At 38.3% G+C, this 18850-nt stretch overlaps 1 protein-coding gene across 5 annotated transcripts in view; it reads left to right on the top strand.

Annotated features, from left to right (window-relative positions):
- Positions 1 to 18850, top strand: part of RAP1A (RAP1A, member of RAS oncogene family) — a 79464-nt gene that overhangs the window by 44797 nt on the left and 15817 nt on the right. For all 5 annotated transcript variants that reach the window (XM_040232043.1, XM_040232042.1, XM_040232045.1 and 2 more), the window contains 2 exons: positions 15597 to 15680; positions 17527 to 17595. In XM_040232043.1, coding sequence (XP_040087977.1) covers positions 15624 to 15680; positions 17527 to 17595 — 126 coding nt within the window. In that variant the 5' untranslated portion in view covers positions 15597 to 15623. The remainder of the gene's footprint in view (positions 1 to 15596; positions 15681 to 17526; positions 17596 to 18850) is intronic.

The raw sequence follows: 18850 nt of genomic DNA, 5'->3' as shown, positions 1-18850 counted from the left end.
AGTTTTCAATGCCAGTTCGAAACAGTGATGGCACAGTACTGAAAATCATCTATAATTTAGTGTTTTCTTTCTTTCTCTTTAAAAAAACATTGTCACCAGCCCTGTAGTTCATATTCACACTGTTCAGTTGATTTAGACGGTGTACTTAAAGAAGATGCTGACTTACAGGGACAAATTCCTTATTTTCTGGAGGAGCAGTAGAAATAGTAGTGGTCAGGAGCTCACCTCAGTGCTCTGTGATGACCTAGAAGGGGTAGGAGACTCAGGAGGGAGGGAGTGTATGTTAGCATATAGCTGATTCTCATTGTTCTACAGCAGAAACCAACACAGCATTGTAAGGCAAGTATACTCCAATTTAAAAAATATATACATATATGCATATTTATATATATACGTGTAAACACACACAGGTAATTTGAGTTTAATTCCCAGCTTAAAGCAAACTGGAAGCTTTCCCAAATGTTAGAAATCTAGCTTCTCTTGAAAATTTGTGAGATACGATAATATTGGGACTGCATTCCTTTGTGGTGTTGGGGAAAATAAAATCATAGACAAAAGAAAAGAATTAATACTGGTAACCTCTGTAGATAGGCACTTTGAAGCACACCAACACATAATAAAGTCCTAGATTGCTAGACATCTGCAGGCCTAGAGAGCAGCTGGTACAGATTACAGCAAGCTCCAGGAAGGATTTTGACAGGAGCAGGGGAGAGAAGGTTATGATATTGATAGATTATCTGGCAAGTTTGGGTAGAAAATGTTGGTAGACAATTCCAGAATAAACACACATTATATGAAAAAGGAAATGTAATCTTAGTATATTATTTTGCTGTGTGTTAAGAGAGCTAGAATTCTCACCTTCCATAATAGCAATATCTAAAACTAAAAATCAAGAGATAGGAGTATAAATATCTTATTCAGAAGTATGGAGAACACTCAGAGAAGGAACTAGAAGTTGGAAGTAGGTTAAGGTTTAGGGCTTTCCTGATGGCTCAGATGGTAAAGAGTCTGCCTGCAAGGTGAGAGACCCAGGTTCGATCCCTGGGTCGGGAAGATCTCCTGGAGAAGGAAATGGCAACCCACTCCAGTATTCTTGCCTGGAAAATCACATGGACAGAGGAGCCTGGCAGGCTCCAGTCCGTGGGATCACAAAGAGTTCGACATGACTAAATGACTAACACACGCACACACACAACACACATACACACACTCTCTCAAGGAGATACAGTGACTGCTCTTTTTATTATAAGCCTTTTCATAATGCCTGCTGATAGTACTAATTAGCATATATTACTTTTAAGAGAGCGTAAGACCTAAAACCGGGAGAAATATCATTAACCTCAGATATGCAGATGATACCACCCTTATGGCAGAAAGTGAAGAGGAGCTATAAAAGCCTCTTGATGAAAGTGAAAGAGGAGAGTGAAAAAGTTGGCTTAAAGCTCAACATTCAGAAAACTAACATGGCATCTGGTCCCATCACTTCGTGGGAAATAGATGGGGAAACAGTGGAAACAGTGTCAGACTTTATTTTGGGGGGCTCCAAAATCACTGCAGATGGTGATTGCAGCCATGAAATTAAAAGACGCTTAAAAAAAACTCCTTGGAAGGAAAGCTGTGACCAACCTAGACAGCATATTGAAAAGCAGAGATATCACTTTGCCAACAAAGGTCCGTCTAGTCAAGGCTATGGTTTTTCCAGCGGTCATGTATGGATGTGAGAGTTGGACTGTGAAGAAAGCTGAGTGCCGAAGAATTGATGCTTTTGAACTGTGGTGTTGGAGAAGACTCTTGAGAGTCCCTTGGACTGCAAGGAGATTCACCCAGTCCATCCTAAAGGAGATCAGTCCTGGGTGTTCATTGGAAGGACTAATGCTGAAGCTGAAGCTCCAATAGTTCGGCCATCTCATGCGAAGAGTTGACTCATTGGAAAAGACCTTGATGCTGGGAGGGATTGCGGGCAGGAGGAGAAGGGGACAACAGAGGAGGAGATGGCTGGATGGCATCACTGACTCAATGGACGTGAATCTGAGTGAACTCCGGGAGTTGGTGATGGACATGGAGGCCTGGCGTGCTGCAATTCATGGAGTCACAAAGAGTCCGACACAACTGAGCGACTGAACTGAACTGAAGACCTAAAACTTTTGCAGAGGAAACAGAATGAGTATAGAATTTGAAACTATCATTTGAAAAAGGAAATAGGACTGCTTAATGCAAAAGAGCTTATGGTTGGGGAAATAGCTGTCCTCAAATATTTGAAGGAGTGTAGCCTGGGAGAGGAGTTCTCTTTATTCTGTTTAGCATCAGAGGCAGGGGCCCAACAAGTAGCCACTACAGAGAAACAGCAATGTAAAATTATCCGGAAATGGAATGTACTCTATTTAGTGAGTATAGAGTTCAAAGGAATAGATGACCATATCTAGAGATGTTTTTAGAGTGAATTGCCACAAAAGAAATGCTTACTGTAGTTCAGGCATTCTGTTGTTAAATACTGAATTCAGTATTTAAAACAAGAAAAGACAAAGCCAGCTAGTAATATAGCATGTTAGAAGATTTGCCACATGCAAGATAAGTGTTTTGTTTTCTAAGTTTGTCATCATAATCTTCATAGAATAAACTTCTCTATCATTTGTGATTTGCAGAATTAGGATTTAGGAGGATTTCTTTTTATTGGGATTACTGATCTATTTTGTCTTATTCCTATACTCTTTTCTTTACCTTTCTTTTGTGTTGTTTAGTTTTCATTTTGTGACTCTGGCACTGGTCAAGTTTTCTGTGCTTGTTTTCCCTCTAGTGATTTTTAAGTTATATGTGATTTAGTTGTTGACATTATATTTTTCATGCTTTGATTTATATTTTTTCAGTATATGGAAGAAGAGAGGTTCAGTATCTTTATGCTCTTCCCAAGAAGAGAAAGACTTTTAACATACCTTCCTTTCTATCTTCTCCCAAACTAAAAGGTTGAGATAATCACAGTTTTATTTTCAGATTTTTGTACTTACTTTACAGTGATAATCAAATACTTAGTTATAATTTTTGCTGATATATATTTTTATTATCATTCAGCTCTGATCCTTTACTTTCCACCTTCATTTCTTCTTTGACCCATATATTATTTAGGATTATGTTAACTTAAAAACATTTTGAGGTTATATAATTATATTTTTGTATTGGTTCGTAATTTAATTGCATTATAGTCAGAATGTACACTTTGTATGATTTCAGTCCTTTGAAATTTGTTCAAACCTGATTTATGGTCCAGCATTGTCTGTTCTAATAAATGATCCATATGCAATTTAGAAAAATGTGTAATTTGCAGTTTCTGGGTGTGGGGTGTGGTGTTTTGTATATGTCATCTGAATTAAGTTGATTCATTATTTGGTCAAATCCTTAATACATCCTTACTGACTTTGTCTTCCTTTTCTCTCACTGAGTTTGTTAAAATCTAATCCTGATTTTGTGTTTGACTAGTTTTCCCTTTGGTTCTGTCAACTTTTGCTATATATATGTTTTGTCTTGCATTTTAATTTTCATTTTTCCTACTGAATATGTACTCATGTAATTAAGGATATTTAGGTTATCCATTATTTTCAGTTTGTCCATCTGTTCTTTGTTCTTTTGTTTTTTCCTTTCTACCTTCTGATTTTAGTAGTCAAACCATTCACATTGTTGTGGCTTAAGACAGTAACCAGGCTTCCCAGATAGCTCAGTTGGTCAAGAATCCGCCTGCAGTGTAGGAGACCCTGGTTTGATTCCTTTATCGGGAAGACCCGCTGGAGAAGGGACAGGCTGCCCACTCCAGTATGCAGTGGCCTTCCCTGTAGCTCAGCTGGTAAAGAATCTGCCTGCAATGCAGGAGACCTGGGTTTGATTCCTGGCTTGGAAAGATCCCCTGGAGAAGGGAAAGACTCCCCACTCCAATATTCAGACCTAGAGAATTCTAGTCCACAGGATCACAAAGAGACATGATGGAGCAGCTTTCACTTCAAGACAATAACCATGTATTATTGTCCATAGTTTCTTGAGTATGGAATTAGGGAATGACTCATCTAGGAAGATCTGGCCCCAGGTCTCTCCTCTGAGTGTTGCAGTCAAATGGTGGCTGTCTGGAATTATCTTCTTTATTGATAGGTCTCACAGCTGGGGCTCCTCTGGCAGCTCTGTCCATCTCTGTAGTTTTTCCAAAGTGGCCACTTCAGGGCAGCCTTTTAGCTCTCGGCCCAAAGGCATGACTTCAAATAGAGATCCAGGAGGAATTTCTGGCACCCTTTCTAGCTTCAGAAGTCATACAACACCACTAATGCATTATTTAATTCTAATTTTCTTTTTTACAATTTATTTATTTACTGTTTGGCTACACTGGGTCTTCATTGCTTTGCATGGGATTTCTCTGTTTGCAGCAAGCAGGGGTGCTTCTCATTGTTACGGAGCACATGCTGTAGGAGTGTGAGCTTCAGTGGGTTTGGCCTGAGGGCTCTGGAGCGCACATTCAGTAGTTTTGTCTGGGCTTAGTTGCTCGAGGCATGTGGGATCATCCCAGACCTGGGATCAAACAAACACTTGTGCCCTGCATTGGCGGATTCTGAACCACTGGACTGCCAGGCAAGTCTCTCCAGGGTCTTTTATGTAGATTTAATAGCTTCACAGTTTTTCAAGGACATTACATTTATTTTACAGTGTTTTATAGATCCTCTTAATTCTGTTTTCTTTGGCTTTTGTTCTGCTGCTTGTTGAATTTATTGCCTTTTGTCAGATTTTACTCAAATCAGTGACTAATTGTCTGCTCTTTTTGAGAGTCCCAGCTTGCCTTTTCTATTTCCAGGAGCTTATCTTCTTTCATTTGGTAAGGGGTAGGAAAGTACTATTGAGCTGAGTTACCTGGTTTTAGAATATGAAGACTAATTTATAAACTTCATTTGTAAGTGTATTATGTCTGATTATTTTGTCCCCATATATATCCTCCCCCCAAAGTACTAGTCTTGAGAAAAACAAGAGGAGAAAGTATCAAGGAAGATACTCTCTCAGTGGGATAGTACTATGACTTCACGTTACAGAAACGATTGACTTTCCATTATGATGTACTATGAGGAACGTTGTTCTTTATTTTAGAAAGTTAAGTCTTACCATCATTTCCATATTACTTACCACCATCCCCACCCATCCCCAGTATTTTGTGGTCAGTTGTCAGATTTAAAATATCCACAGCTTCTGTAAATATTTAAATATAACCAACAGTATAACTGCTTGTTAAGAAGTTTCAGTGTTCCTTAATGTAAAACATTTTTTATCCAAAATTTCTTGTCACAACTAAATTTCTTTTAATGAATTTTGTTTCATAGGTTTAGTTGTACAGGAGAAATCATTTCATCTTGTAATTAGTTTAAATATTTAAAAACAGAAAAAGCAGGTCTATTTGTATCACAGGGAAAATCGTTATGTTATTTTGTGAAATTTAGAAGTAGTTTTACTGAAGTTTGAAGCATGAAATGTTGTTATATTATAACTTGGGCCATAGTGGTAGGGATTCAAGATTGACTTAAAATGTAAACATAGTGTAATGTTTATTCTTATCCTCCTTATTTGTCGGGGAATCTTAACCAGAGTGAGAAATTTTCTGGTGCTGTGTTGGGAGTGCAGGGCACAGGAGATTTCCATAAAAAGGCATGGGATTTGCTTGGAAGAACATAGTGGTTTTCTAACTTGGCAGTAATAAGTTAGAACTAACCCCCTTTAAAAAGAAAATATTCATCTACATTATTCCTCATTGGTATTTGTATGTGATTCCTTATCTGAGCCATATTATTATTGTATTTGCATGTGTGCATATGTGTATACATTTATAATCCATGGTACTTGTTTGGTGTAAAGAAAATGATTTTCTGTGCTTACAAAACATGTGAAAAATAACTTTGTAAGTTGACTGTCTTGCTCCTCAAGTTGAGGAACAGGGGCCAAATATTTTGTTGTTATAGAATACCCAAAATAATTTGGCCATGTCTGAATGCGTTTCCCCAAATGCTATTGCCCTAGGAGGCAATTTGGGAAGCATAAATGAGCCTTGCTATATTAGGATTCCCTCTCAAAAGATACACATTTTTGGATAAGAGAGATGATGAATTTACCTCTTATTAAAATGACAGTAATCCCCAGACTGAGAATCACTGGGAGCCTGGAAAAGGGGGTTAGGGATATGGGGATCTGTCTCTTGTGTTTAATAGTCAGCTTTTTTGCACCCGGTAGAAATGAAAGGATTACTTGGTACAGATAAGAGTTAATAGGATTACTAGTATCCAGCACAAACATCTCCCACCTCATTTATTCCTCAGGTTCCTGTTCATCTAGATAGTAAAATGTGGTTGTTTCTGAGTTCGGTTCTTAGCTTTCTTCTGTTTTCACTGAATTAATAAATTCTCCTCGTTTGATCTCCTCTGCTATGGTTTCAACTACTGCCATCTTTTTGTAACACCCACTCCTAAGTCCTTATTGGTTTCTCCTGAGCTTCCAGACTTGGCCTATCAGTTGTTTCCCTGCTTTTCCACTAGGCATCTCAAACTTAATTTTTGGCAGAAAGATTTAACTTTCTTTTTAAATCTTCTTTTATATTTCCTATCTTAATTGGAGGAGGTGTGCCACCAGCCCCCTAAATTGCCCAAGATAGATATCTGAGAATTATTCTGACTGTTCTTCAATCCTCTTAATAAAAGCCTAAGTAATAACCTTTAATCAGCTATGGAGTCATGTCAGTTTTACCTTCAGAAAACCACTGCCCGCCTTCAGCTGTAGAGCTACTATACAGGCCTGTGTCATTTCCCGCCTGAGCTATTAGAGTAGCTTCCTGCGATTCTGTCTCTGATCTCTCTTTTCCTTTGATCTCCTTTATATACTGTATCAGTTTTCTATATTATAATTATATAATATTTGTGTATACATTACTTTAAAAAAAAATCATTGTTTTCTCCTCATTGCTTACTAGATAAAAAGTACTCTTTAACGTGGCAAATGCTTTTGTAAGCATAACCCAGTCTCCATACCTGGCTTCAATTTCCATACTTGATTTTTATTTTTTTTTATTTATTTATTTTTTTTTTTAAATGGAGGCCACGGTTTGCTTTTATTTTTGGCCTCAGCACGCGGGATCTTAGTTCCCTGACCAGGGATTGAACCCATGTCCCCTGCAGTTGTAGGGCAGAGTCTTAACCACTAGACCACCAGGGAAGTCCCCATACTTGATTTTTAAACCCTGTGTTTTACTCATGCTGAGCTATGCAGTATTCCCTGAATCTTCTGTATTTAATAGTTTGGAGTATTTGTTCACGCTGTTTCTTCTGCTTAGAATGCCCTTCGCTACGTACCTATAACTTTTCACTTAGCTTTTATGTAACCTCTATTTAAAAACTATCCTGGGCTCTTTGTTCCTCCATCCTTCCCCAGCCCTTTAATCTTGTCTCTATAATAACTTTGTTTGCAACTATATTGTAGTTTTTTTTTTTTCCTCTGTGAGCTCCCTTGGGGAAGGAAAAAGATACTTTTTTTTTTTTTTGTCCCTGGTATCTAGTATATATTAACAGACCTGTTACCTGGGAGATATTTTAAAAATATTTGATTCAGAACAACAGCTATTCTTGCTGTCATGTCTGTTGCATAGTCTACTAATTTATCCTTACTTTGTTGCTTAGTTCCGGCCACTATAACAAGTTATCATAACCTGGGTGGCTTAAACAAATTTATTTTTCACTGTTCTAGAGGCTGAGAAGTCCAAGATCAATGCCCTAGCAGATTAGGTGTTTGGTAAGGACCCACTTCCTGGCTTGTATTTGGTTGTCTTGTATCCTCACATGGCAGAGGGCAGAGAGAAGCAAGCTCTCAGCCTACTACAAGGGCATAATCCCATACATGAGGGCTCTCTGCCCTTATGACCTCATATAATCCTAATTATCTCCCAAAGGTCCCACCTCTTAATACCATCATATTGTGGGGAGAGCTTCACCATAAGAATTTTCAGGGGGCATATTCGGTTTCTAACAGTATGTATATATATAACTGTTTGGGGGCTTCCCTGGTGACTCAGACAGTAAAGAATCTGCCTGCAGTCCAGGAGACCCCGGTTTAATACATGGGTTGGGATTATCCCCTGGAGAAGAGAATGGCAACCCACTCCAGTATTCTTGCATGGAGAATTCCATGGACAGAGGAGCCTGGTGGGCTACAGTCCATGGGGTTGCAAAGAGTCAGACACAACTAATACTTTGACTTTCACATATAACTGTTAGTCTGAGAAATTTCCTCCCTCTTTCCCATTGAATTTCCTGAATTAATTCTATTGAGCTATAATTTACATGTAATAAAATGCACCTATTTTAAATGTACAGTTCAGTAAGTTTCGATAAATCTGTATACCCATGTAACTACCATCATGATCAAGATAAGAGCTCATTTCCTTCACTGTGAAAATTTCCCTTATGCTCCTTTGTAGTCATCACTCCTGCCCTATCACCACTGGTCCCACGTGGCTTTTTGGCACTGTAACTGAGTTTCGTATTTGGAATTTTATGTGAGTGGAATCATACAATATTCACTGTCTCATGTTTGGCTGATTTTGCTGAGCATGTTTTTCAGATTCATCTGTGTTACTGCATCTGTCAGTAGTTTCTTTTTATTAATAGTATTCCATTGACTGGATATACCACCATTTACCCATTCACCTCTTGATGTATACTTGTATTGTTTCTGGATTTTGGCTAGTTTGAGCACCAAGAGTTGAAGTTCTTTTTTTTTTCCCAGCTTGACTTGTTGAAAATAGTTTTACATACTGAATTTCTTTAGCCCCTGTATTAATGATCTATTCTTGTGTAACAGATGAACCCAAACCTTACTGTCTTAGAACAACAGTAATTATTTATTGTCCCTCACTTTCTAAGGATTAGAGATTTGGGAGTGGCTTGACTGGAAGAGTCTGTCTCATGGTCTCTTGAGGCTACAATTATCTGAATTAAAGCTTGACTATAAGACAGGCTTCAAAGGTGGCTGGCTCACATAGTTGACAAATGGGTCAGAGGCCTCTTAGAATGGCTGATTGTCCTCATCGTTTCCCTCAAAGGGAGTGATCCCAGAGACCATGGTCCAAGCAGTGCCTTTTAGATGATAATCTTGGAAGTCAGATATTGTCTGCCATTTTCTGTTGGTCACATAACCAATCTTGAGTAAGCATGGGAAGAAACTACACAAGGATATGAATACGAGAGGGGACAACACAAGTTAGGACTACCAAGAGGCAGGATCCTTGGGGGGCATCTGAGAGGAAGGGTACCACAGTCCCTTTTGTCAGAAATGAATGGAACATATATCTATGGTTTTAATTCTAGACTTGATTTGATTCTACTGATCTGTGTTTGTCCTTAGTCTAATACAACACTGTCTTTATTATTGTAGTTTTATAGTATGTCTTGAAATCAGGTATAGTATAAGATGCTTTCTTTTTTTTCCCAAAACTATGGTGGCTGTTCTTATTTGTATTTTCATATAAATGAAGTCATCTTGTCAGTTTCTACACAAAGATTGTGATTGTGATCACATTGAATCTGTATATCAATTTGAGGAGTCTTGATATCTTAACAATGATATGGACATATCTTATGGCATATCTCTATAACCATTAAGCCTTTAACCAGACACATATTGTAGTTTTAATACAGAAGTCTTGCACACATTTTGTTACACTTATCTAAGTATTTCTTATTAGATACTATTATAAATGGTATTTTTAAAATTTCATTTCCAGTATATGGAAATATAATTGCCTTTTTTTGTATCAACCTTTTATCCTGAAGCCTTGCTAAATTCACTTCTTAGTCTGGTACCTTTTTTTTTTTTTTTTTTTTTTTGGCTTATTCCTTTTAGGATATTCTACATATAGAATCATGTCAGTCTGTGAAAAAAGTTTCATTGCTTCCTTTTGCATAGGCTTTTAGGCTTAAAACCTACTATGGACTTCCCAGGTAGCACAGTGGTAAAGAATCCACCTGCCAGTCAGGAGACTCAAGAGATGCAGTTTGATCCCTGGATCAGGAAGATCCTGTGGAGGAGGGCATGGTAACCTGCTCCAGTATTCTTGCCTTGAAAAATGCCACGGACAGAGGAGCTTGGCAGGCAACAGTCCATGAGGATGCAGAGTCAGACACAACTGAGCACACACACAGAACCTACTATATATAGCCTAGTAGTATTGAATGGAAGTGGTGAGTGTGAACATATTGGTAGAAGAAGAAGAAAAAAACAATACCAATAGATGCAGGAAAAGATTGGGAAAAAATCTAGCATCCATTCCTGAGAACCCATATAAAAAAGAGTATAGCGAATAGTATAAAGAAATCTGAAACCAAAATGTTTGAGAACACTGACTAGAGTAACCTAAAATGCTAACTGGTTAGAATAGGTAAGGAGTCATAGTCTAGAGTCTCCAGCACTTGTACAGAAAAAAAAAAAGATACATCTTTATTTTTTACTAACCTCTAAATGTTAGTAAGGTTAGTAAATCAACCCTGAATAATCGTTGGAAGGACTGATGCTGAAGCTCCAGTACTTTGGCCACCTGATGTGAAGAGCCAACTCATTGGAAAAGACCCTGATGCTGGGAAAGATTGAGGGCAGGAGGAAAAGGGGGCAACAGAGGATGAGATGATTGGATGGCGTCATTGACTCAATGGACGTGAGTTTGAGCAAACTCCAGGAGATGGCGAAGGACGGGGAATTGTGGCGTGCTGGAGAAGGCAATGGCAGCCCACTCCAGTACTCTTGCTTGGCAAATCCCATGGACGGAGGAGCCTGGTAGGCTGCAGTCCATGGGGTCGCTAAGAGTCAGACATGACTGAACGACTTCACTTTCACTTTTCACTTTCATGCATTGGAGAAGGAAATGGCAACCCACTCCAGTGTTCTTGCCTGGAGAATCCCAGGGATGGGCAAGCCTGGTGGGCTGCCGTCTATGGGGTCGCACAGAGTCGGACACGATTGAAGCAACTTAGCAGCAGCAGCAGCAGTCTGTGCGGTTGCAAAGAGTCAGAGGACTTAACAATAATAACAGCAACCTCTAAATGAAATTTAGTGTTTGTTTCTATTTTGGGTGCAGGCAACAAACCACAGTGGTAATGTTAGCACCAACTGTGACTTTGTCACTAGTAAATGTTACTTTTAACTTTTCTTGTATTTGATTGTTTCTTAAGGATAACATATAATTAGGTCTTGCTTTTTTTTTTAATCTTGCCTTTGAATTTGAATGTTGGAATATTAGAATAGATGATTTACATTTAATATAATGATGTGGTTGCCTTTTAATTCTATCCTGTTTTGTATTTCTCCCATCTCCTCTGTGCTTTTTTGTTTGCTTATATTTTTCCCGCTGTTTTGTGGATGAATTGTGTTGTTCAGTATTGCATTTTATCTCAGCTCTTGGCTAACCAACCCCTTTCTCCCCTGCCCTTCTACCCCTGTTGCTCTAGTATGTACAGTATGCATCGTTAATATATAACTGAAAGCAAAAGTGAAAGTCACTCAGCCATATCCGACCTCATGGAAATTCTCCATACAGTCCATGAAATTCTTCAGGCCAGAATACTGGGGTGGGTAGCCATTCCCTTCTCCAGGGGATCGTCCCAACCCAGGGACTGAACACAGGTCTCCTGCATTGCAGGCAGATTCTTTTGCCAGCTGAACCACCAGGAGGGCCTAATACATAATTACCTACCTTCAAATAATACAGATATAACGTAAGAACCTTGAACATTATTCTTCCTGTTCCCTTCCTTTCCTATGGTATATTAAGTGCATGCTGGTGAACATTTTTCCTCTCCTCAGTTTTTCTTTTCTTTTTGGGGGATCTGAGGATTTTTTATTTCACTTTAATTTTTGAGGGCTATATTCATTGTATTTAGCATTCTAGGTTGACTGTATTTTTCTGGAAGCATTTTTGAAAGATGTATTTTCTTTTGTCTTGCCTAGCTTCTTGAGGAAATCTATATATTTTCATAATTTTGTTCTTCTATATCTAAACTTTTTCTTTGGGCTTCTTATGATTTTCTCTTTTTGACAACTTTATGGAATTTTATTATTGTGCATTCTTTTCTTTGTATTTATACTAAGGAGAGGACTCATTGAATTTCTTTGATCTGTGGATTTATAATTTATCAAATTTTGAAAGTATTTTATTATCTATTTTATTTCTCAAATCTCTCCCCACCCCCCCATTCTAGTTACAAACATATTAGCCTGCCTGATAGCTGGATGTTGTCCTGTGGTTTTCTTCTTCTTTCTTCTTTTATTTCCCTTCTTCCTTTTCTTTTCTCCCTCCTTCCCGCTCTGTCTCTCCAACTTTACCCTCCTTAAGGTGCCATCACTCAGTCGTGTCTGACTCTTTGTGACCCCATGGACTGTAGCCCACCAGGCTCCTCCGTCCATGGGGTTTTCCAGGCAAGAGTGCTGGAGTGGGGTGCCGTTTCCTTTTCCAGGGGATCTTCCTGACCCAGGGATCGAACCCGGGTCTCCTGCATTGCAAGCAGATGCTTTACCCTCTAAGCCACCAGGGAAGCCCTTATCATCAACTTTTTTCTATCTTTATCTCAGTTCCTTTGAAGTTTCCTTCTGCAGTGTTTAAGATACTGTTAAGCGCATCTGGTTATAATTCCATTTCAGATGTTATTTTTGAACATTGAAAGTTCATTTTGGTTGTTTTTATGTCTACCGTTTCTTTCCTCATTATATTTTCCTTTAAATTCTTGAACATATTTATCATCAGTTTTAGAGTTCTTATTGATTAATTCCATTGTCTCAGTTCTGGGACTGTTTCAGTTGACTCATTCCACCCTAATTTCAGGTCATATTTTCTTTGTCATCTGTATTAATTTTTTTGGATGCTGTGGACATTGTAAATTTTATATTATTGAATGGTGGAACTTTTTTTTTTTCTTCTTTAAAAAAAATTTTGGACTTGTCCTAACAGGCAGTTTTTTCTGTGGATTGACTCAATCCTTTGAAGCTTGTTTTTAAGCTTTTTTTTTGGAAGCATGTAGAGTATTTTTTTCTTGAAGAGATCTCTAGTCTTTCCCATTCTATTGTTTTCCTCTATTTCTTTGCATTGATCGCTGAGGAAGGCTTTCTTATCTCCTTGCTATTCTTTGGAACTCTGCATTCAGATGGGTATATCTTTCCTTTTCTCCTTTGCTTTTTGCTTCTCTTCTTTTCACAGCTATTTGTAAGGCCTCCTCAGACAGCCATTTTGCTTAAAAAGCATTTGCTTTTTCTTGGGGATGGTCTTGATTCCTGTCTCCTGTACAAACATGTCATGCAAAGGAACATTTCATGGAAAGATGGGCTCAATAAAGGATAGAAATGGTAGGGACATAACAGAAGCAGAAGATATTAAGAAGAGAATATACAGAAGAGCTGTACAAAAAAGATCTTCATGACCCAGATAATCATGATGGTGTGATCACTCACCTAGAGCCAGACATCCTGAAATGTGAAGTCAAGTGGGCCTTAGAAAGCATCACTACGAACAAAGCTAGTGGAGGTGATGGAATTCCAGTTGAGCTATTTCAAATTCTGAAAGATGATGCTGGGAAAGTGCTGCACTCAATATGCCAGCAAATTTGGAAAACTCAGCAGTGGCCACAGGACTGGAAAAGGTCAGTTTTCATTCCAATCCCAAAGAAAGGCAACGCCAAAGAATGCTCAAACTACTGCACATTTGCACTCATCTCACACGCTAGTAAAGTAATGCTCAAAATTCTCCAAGCCAGGCTTCAGCAATACGTGAACCGTGAACTTCCAGATGTTCAAGCTGGTTTTAGAAAAGGCAAAGCAACCAGAGATCAAATTGCCAGCATCTGCTGGATCATTGAAAAAGCAACAGGGTTCCAGAAAAACATCTATTTCTGCTTTATTGACTATGCCAAAGCCTTTGACTGTGTGGATCACAATAAACTGTGGAAAATTCTGAAAGAGATGGGGATACCAGACCACCTGACCTGCCTCTTGAGAAACCTATATGCAGGCCAGGAAGCAACAGTTAGAACTGGACATGGAATGATAGACTGGTTCCAAATAGGAGAAGGAGTACTTCAAGGCTGTATATTGTCACCCTGCTTATTTAACTTCTATGCAGAGTACATCATGAGAAACGCTGGGCTGGAGGAAGCACAAGCTGGAATCAGGATTGGCGGGAGAAATATCAATAACCTCAGATATGTAGATGACACCACCCTTATGGCAGAAGGTGAAGAAGAACTAAAGAGCCGCTTGATGAAAGTGAAAGAGGAGAGTGAAAAAGTTGGCTTAAAGGTCAACATTCAGAAAACCAAGATCATGGCATCTGGTCTCATCACTTCATGGGAAATAGATGGGGAAACAGTGGAAACAGTGGCTGACTTTATTTTTCTGGGCTCCAAAATTACTGCAGATTACAGCCATGAAATTAAAAGACGCTTACTCCTTGGAAGAAAAGTTATGACCAACCTAGATAGCATATTAAAAAGCATAGACATCACTTTGTCAACAAAGGTCTGTCTAGTCAAGGCTATGGTTTTTCCAGTAGTCATGTATGGATGTGAGAGTTGGACTATAAATAAAGCTGAGCAGTGGAAAATTGATGCTTTTGAACTGTGGTGTTGGAGAACACTCTTGAGAGGTCCTTGGACTGCAAGGAGATCTAGCCAGTCCATCCTAAAGGAGATCAGTCCTGGGTGTTTGTTGGAAGAACTGATGTTGAGGCTGAAACTCCAGTACTTTGGCCACCTGATGCAAAGTGCTGACCCATTGGAAAAGACCCTGATGCTGGGAGGGATTGAGGGCAGGAGGAGAAGGGGACAACAGAAGATGAGATGGTTGGATGGCATCACCGACTCAATGGACATGGGTTTGGGTGCATTCCGGGTGTTGGTAATGGACAGGGAGGCCTGGCTTGCTGCAGTTCATGGGGATGCAAAGAGTCATACATGACTGAGCGACTGAACTGAGAGTTTTTTTTTTTTTTTTTTTACTCTAGGGTTTGTTTAGTGAAGTGAAAGTTGTGTCCAACTCTTTGAGACCCCATGGACTAAACAGTCCATGGAATTATCCAGGCTAGAATATTGGAGTAGGTAGCCTTTCCCTTCTTCAGGGGACCTTCCCAACCCAGGAATCAACCCAGGTCTCCCTCATTGTAGGTGGATTCTTTACCAGCTGAGTCACGAGGGAAGCCTTGGTTTGCTTACTTCTGTACCAAAGTATGAATGGGAGAGCCCTGGTGGCTCAGCGGTAGAGAATCTACCTGCCCGCAGGAGGCATGGGTTCAGTCTCTGGGAAATCGCATGGATAGAGGAGCCTGGCAGGCTACATCCATGGGGCCACAAAAGAGTCAGACACAACTTATCGACTAAACAAAACAAATAGGATTCTGGAATTTCAAATGAATTACCTTTTTCCAACAAAGAAGACCTCTGGTCAGAACTTTGGATAGTTTTCAGGAAAAACAAACAAAAATGAAAAATCTCATTTTATGTAACAGTTGTATGTTCTTAGGCTACTCTTAGCATGTTTATTAATCTTTGATTTTTTTTTTCTTTCAGATTGTCAGTATTTAAACAGACCACATCATGCGTGAGTACAAGCTAGTGGTCCTTGGTTCAGGAGGCGTGGGGAAGTCTGCTCTGGTAAGTTAGCCAGTTAACTATAATGAATTAATATAATACAAAAAAGATGTTCATATTTTCTTGCCGTACAATTTCTAGTCACTAAAGAGAAAAAGTGGCAGTGTTTTTATATGCCTAGTATCTGGCTCACCAGGGGACCCAGACTCATTGAATAACCATGGATGTGTATTTTTATAATGGTGGCTCTTCCTCTTTCATTTACCAAATATTTATTAACTATCTATAATATGTCAAACATTAGTATCTGTGATTTAAAAGAAAGAAATTATTCTCATTTCTAAGGAATTTACATTCCAGTGGGGAAGACTGATCATTAAAGGTACCAGTGGAATAATTCCTATCCACCCCAGGTTTATATAGCATAAAGGTCATTTTTTGTTCACATGCTGTATTTATTTATTATTTATTGAGCTTCTACAACATCAGACTCTAAAGTTACAACTGTGAACAAAATAGTCACAGTCTTCTTCATCGAGATAAGAAAGGAAGTTGGAGATACTACAAAAGAACAGAGACTATTTCTGCAAGGTTCAGTAAGTTACAAATAGCATATCAGTCACTTCCTTGGGAATAGAATTGGAAAAAGTGGTGATAAATAGGTTTAGTTATCATTACATATGCTTTTGTGTCTTTTGCATTTTTTTCCTATGTCCATGAATTACCTTTTTAAAATAATTAATTAAAAATAGAAATCCATAGGAATTAATGAGGTTGTCTAGGGAGGGACTAGAGAGAAAAAAGTCAGGACAGTGCTCTGAGTACCTCTCAACCTTGAAAGAGTAGGTAGGATTGAAGGATCCAGGATGGAACAATGTGTCTTTGTACTTGGATATAAAGAGTACCTTTACATGACTGTGCAGAAGTCATAACACAGAGGTAGCTGGGTGTGATCAAAGCAGCTTCAGTAAGGTGATGATGTCATAACCATCCTGGGTGGATTGAAGAGTAAATGAGAGCTGAGGAGATGGAACCACTACTGTAGATAGTTGAAGCTGACCCTATTCAAGTTGACCTATTTAGTTCAAGCTAAAGTAGTGTATATTTCTCTGGCTAATTGAAGTGTGAATGACATTTGAATCTCAACTGGCAGATCAGAAAAATATCTACTACTGGGGTGAATATGAAATGTGACTGTGCTTATAAATTTAATACATTCAGTAAATTTTAATTCCCTCTTTTTTCCCCTCCACAATTAGAAAGCCTGTTTCAAAACTTTTTAAAATTTATAACTTTTGCCTCTATCCTTTGAGGGCATGAGATAAAAATTGCTATAGATATATAAAGGTGGGTAATAGGAAACACTGATAAACTTTCACATTTTAGTGAATGAGAATCCATGTCCTTTGGTTGTATTTTAAAACTTAATATAGTAATATTTTAACAGTGTAATGTCATCTGACCGTTTTTAACATGACCACCTCGTTTCATAAATATACTCTTAATTATGAACGTGTCCTTGTATGGAAAAACAATGATACTTTATATTTACATGTTCACCCAGAGTTTTCACATAATTTCACTTAATCTTTACCACTTTGTGGGGTCTGCGCGGTGGCTCAGACGGTAAAGCATCTGTCTACAATGCGGGGGACCCGGGTTCGATTCCAGGGTTGGGAAGATCCGCTGGAGAAGGAAATGGCAACCCACTCCAGGACTATTGCCTGGAAAATCCCATGGACAGAGGAGCCTAATAGGCTACAGTCCATGGGGTCGCAAAGAGTCAGACATGACTGAGCGACTTCACTTTCACTTTCACTTACCACTTTGTGATATTAAATGACCTATAAGAGGGGCAGGTTTTTCTTCTAAGTCCTTAACTTTTATCTGCTTTTTTTTTTTTTCCCAGACAGTTCAATTTGTTCAGGGAATTTTTGTTGAAAAATATGACCCAACGATAGAAGATTCCTACAGAAAGGTAAACGTGCAACTTGTATACACATGCTTACAAGTATCCATGGAATAGCTTTTTTGAGAATAGTTTTGAGAAATGATACAGATACTCTGTATCTATTTTAAAAAGTTTCACCAAGACAGACTATTGCTTAACTATAGAGAACTCTGTGTTCTTACTGATTGTTAATCTTTCTTTAATGTATGCATTTAATGATGGGAATTTTCTTAATGTAGAAAAGTTGCATATAAATAAGTAGTATATTTTTAATTCTTTTTATGGACTAAAATTAAGATCACTTTATGCTTGAAGTTATACTGTGACTGAAAGTTATTTATTTAGTTAAATAACTTCAAAAATATTTCATCTTTAGACTTAAAAAATTCTATATTTGAATTCTGTATAATTCTATAAGGGTGGATGCATGGCACTGTACATTTTTATCCCAGCCTATAGAAAGCACAACACCAAGAGTAAAACTGCTAACCATGGACTTTGCATGATAATGTGTTGATGTAGATAGGTTCATTGGCCCTCCCACGTGTACCACTCTGATGTAAGTAGGGTGCTGATACGGAGGAGGCTAGCAAGGAGCAAGAAAGAGATATATGGGAACTCTGTACTCTCTGCTCAGTTTTGCTGTGAACCAAAAACTACTTTCTGAAAAATAACACTTATTTAAAAGGAAAATAAATTTTAATAGTTGGTCTTGACAAAAAAGTACTGTTTATTTAATTATAAGACTAGCTAGAATTGTGGAGAACTTTAATGATTTTATTTCCCAAGTATGTTATGGGGTAGAAAAGACAAAGCTGTAAGAAAGCCTGGTAGGCGCCCCCATCCAAAAGATTAAACCTGCCTTTCAACAAATAAGAAAGGGCTGTGTTGTCAGATGTTCTAGAATTTACCTTAAATAGTACTGTAACTCTTGCTGAATTAAGTTCATTAAGCCTACCAGCAGAGCAGTTTCATTATCTGCAAATTGGAAACAAAACTGTGATATATTGAGAAACCACAGACCTAATTCATTATTCATTGAACATGCCCCTCACAGATTGTGCAAGTGGTGGAGTGTGAGTTTGTAGAGCTGCCCATGGTCCTCTTCATCAATCCTTTATTTGACACAGAAGCAGTTTTAAATAGTCCTTAGGTTAACAAGTTTATTTTTAGAAGACAGTGTTGCATTACTGAAATTTCCCCCAAATAAGTTGTTGGTTAAAGCTTCAACTATAAACGGAGATCTGTAACTTGAGTGCTGAAGCACTTTTCTTAATCTCAT

The sequence above is a fragment of the Oryx dammah genome, unplaced genomic scaffold (assembly GCF_014754425.2).
Source record: "Oryx dammah isolate SB20612 unplaced genomic scaffold, SCBI_Odam_1.1 HiC_scaffold_28, whole genome shotgun sequence".
In the NCBI taxonomy this organism is placed as follows: domain Eukaryota; kingdom Metazoa; phylum Chordata; class Mammalia; order Artiodactyla; family Bovidae; genus Oryx; species Oryx dammah.
This window is presented reverse-complemented; position numbering and strand designations above follow the sequence as displayed.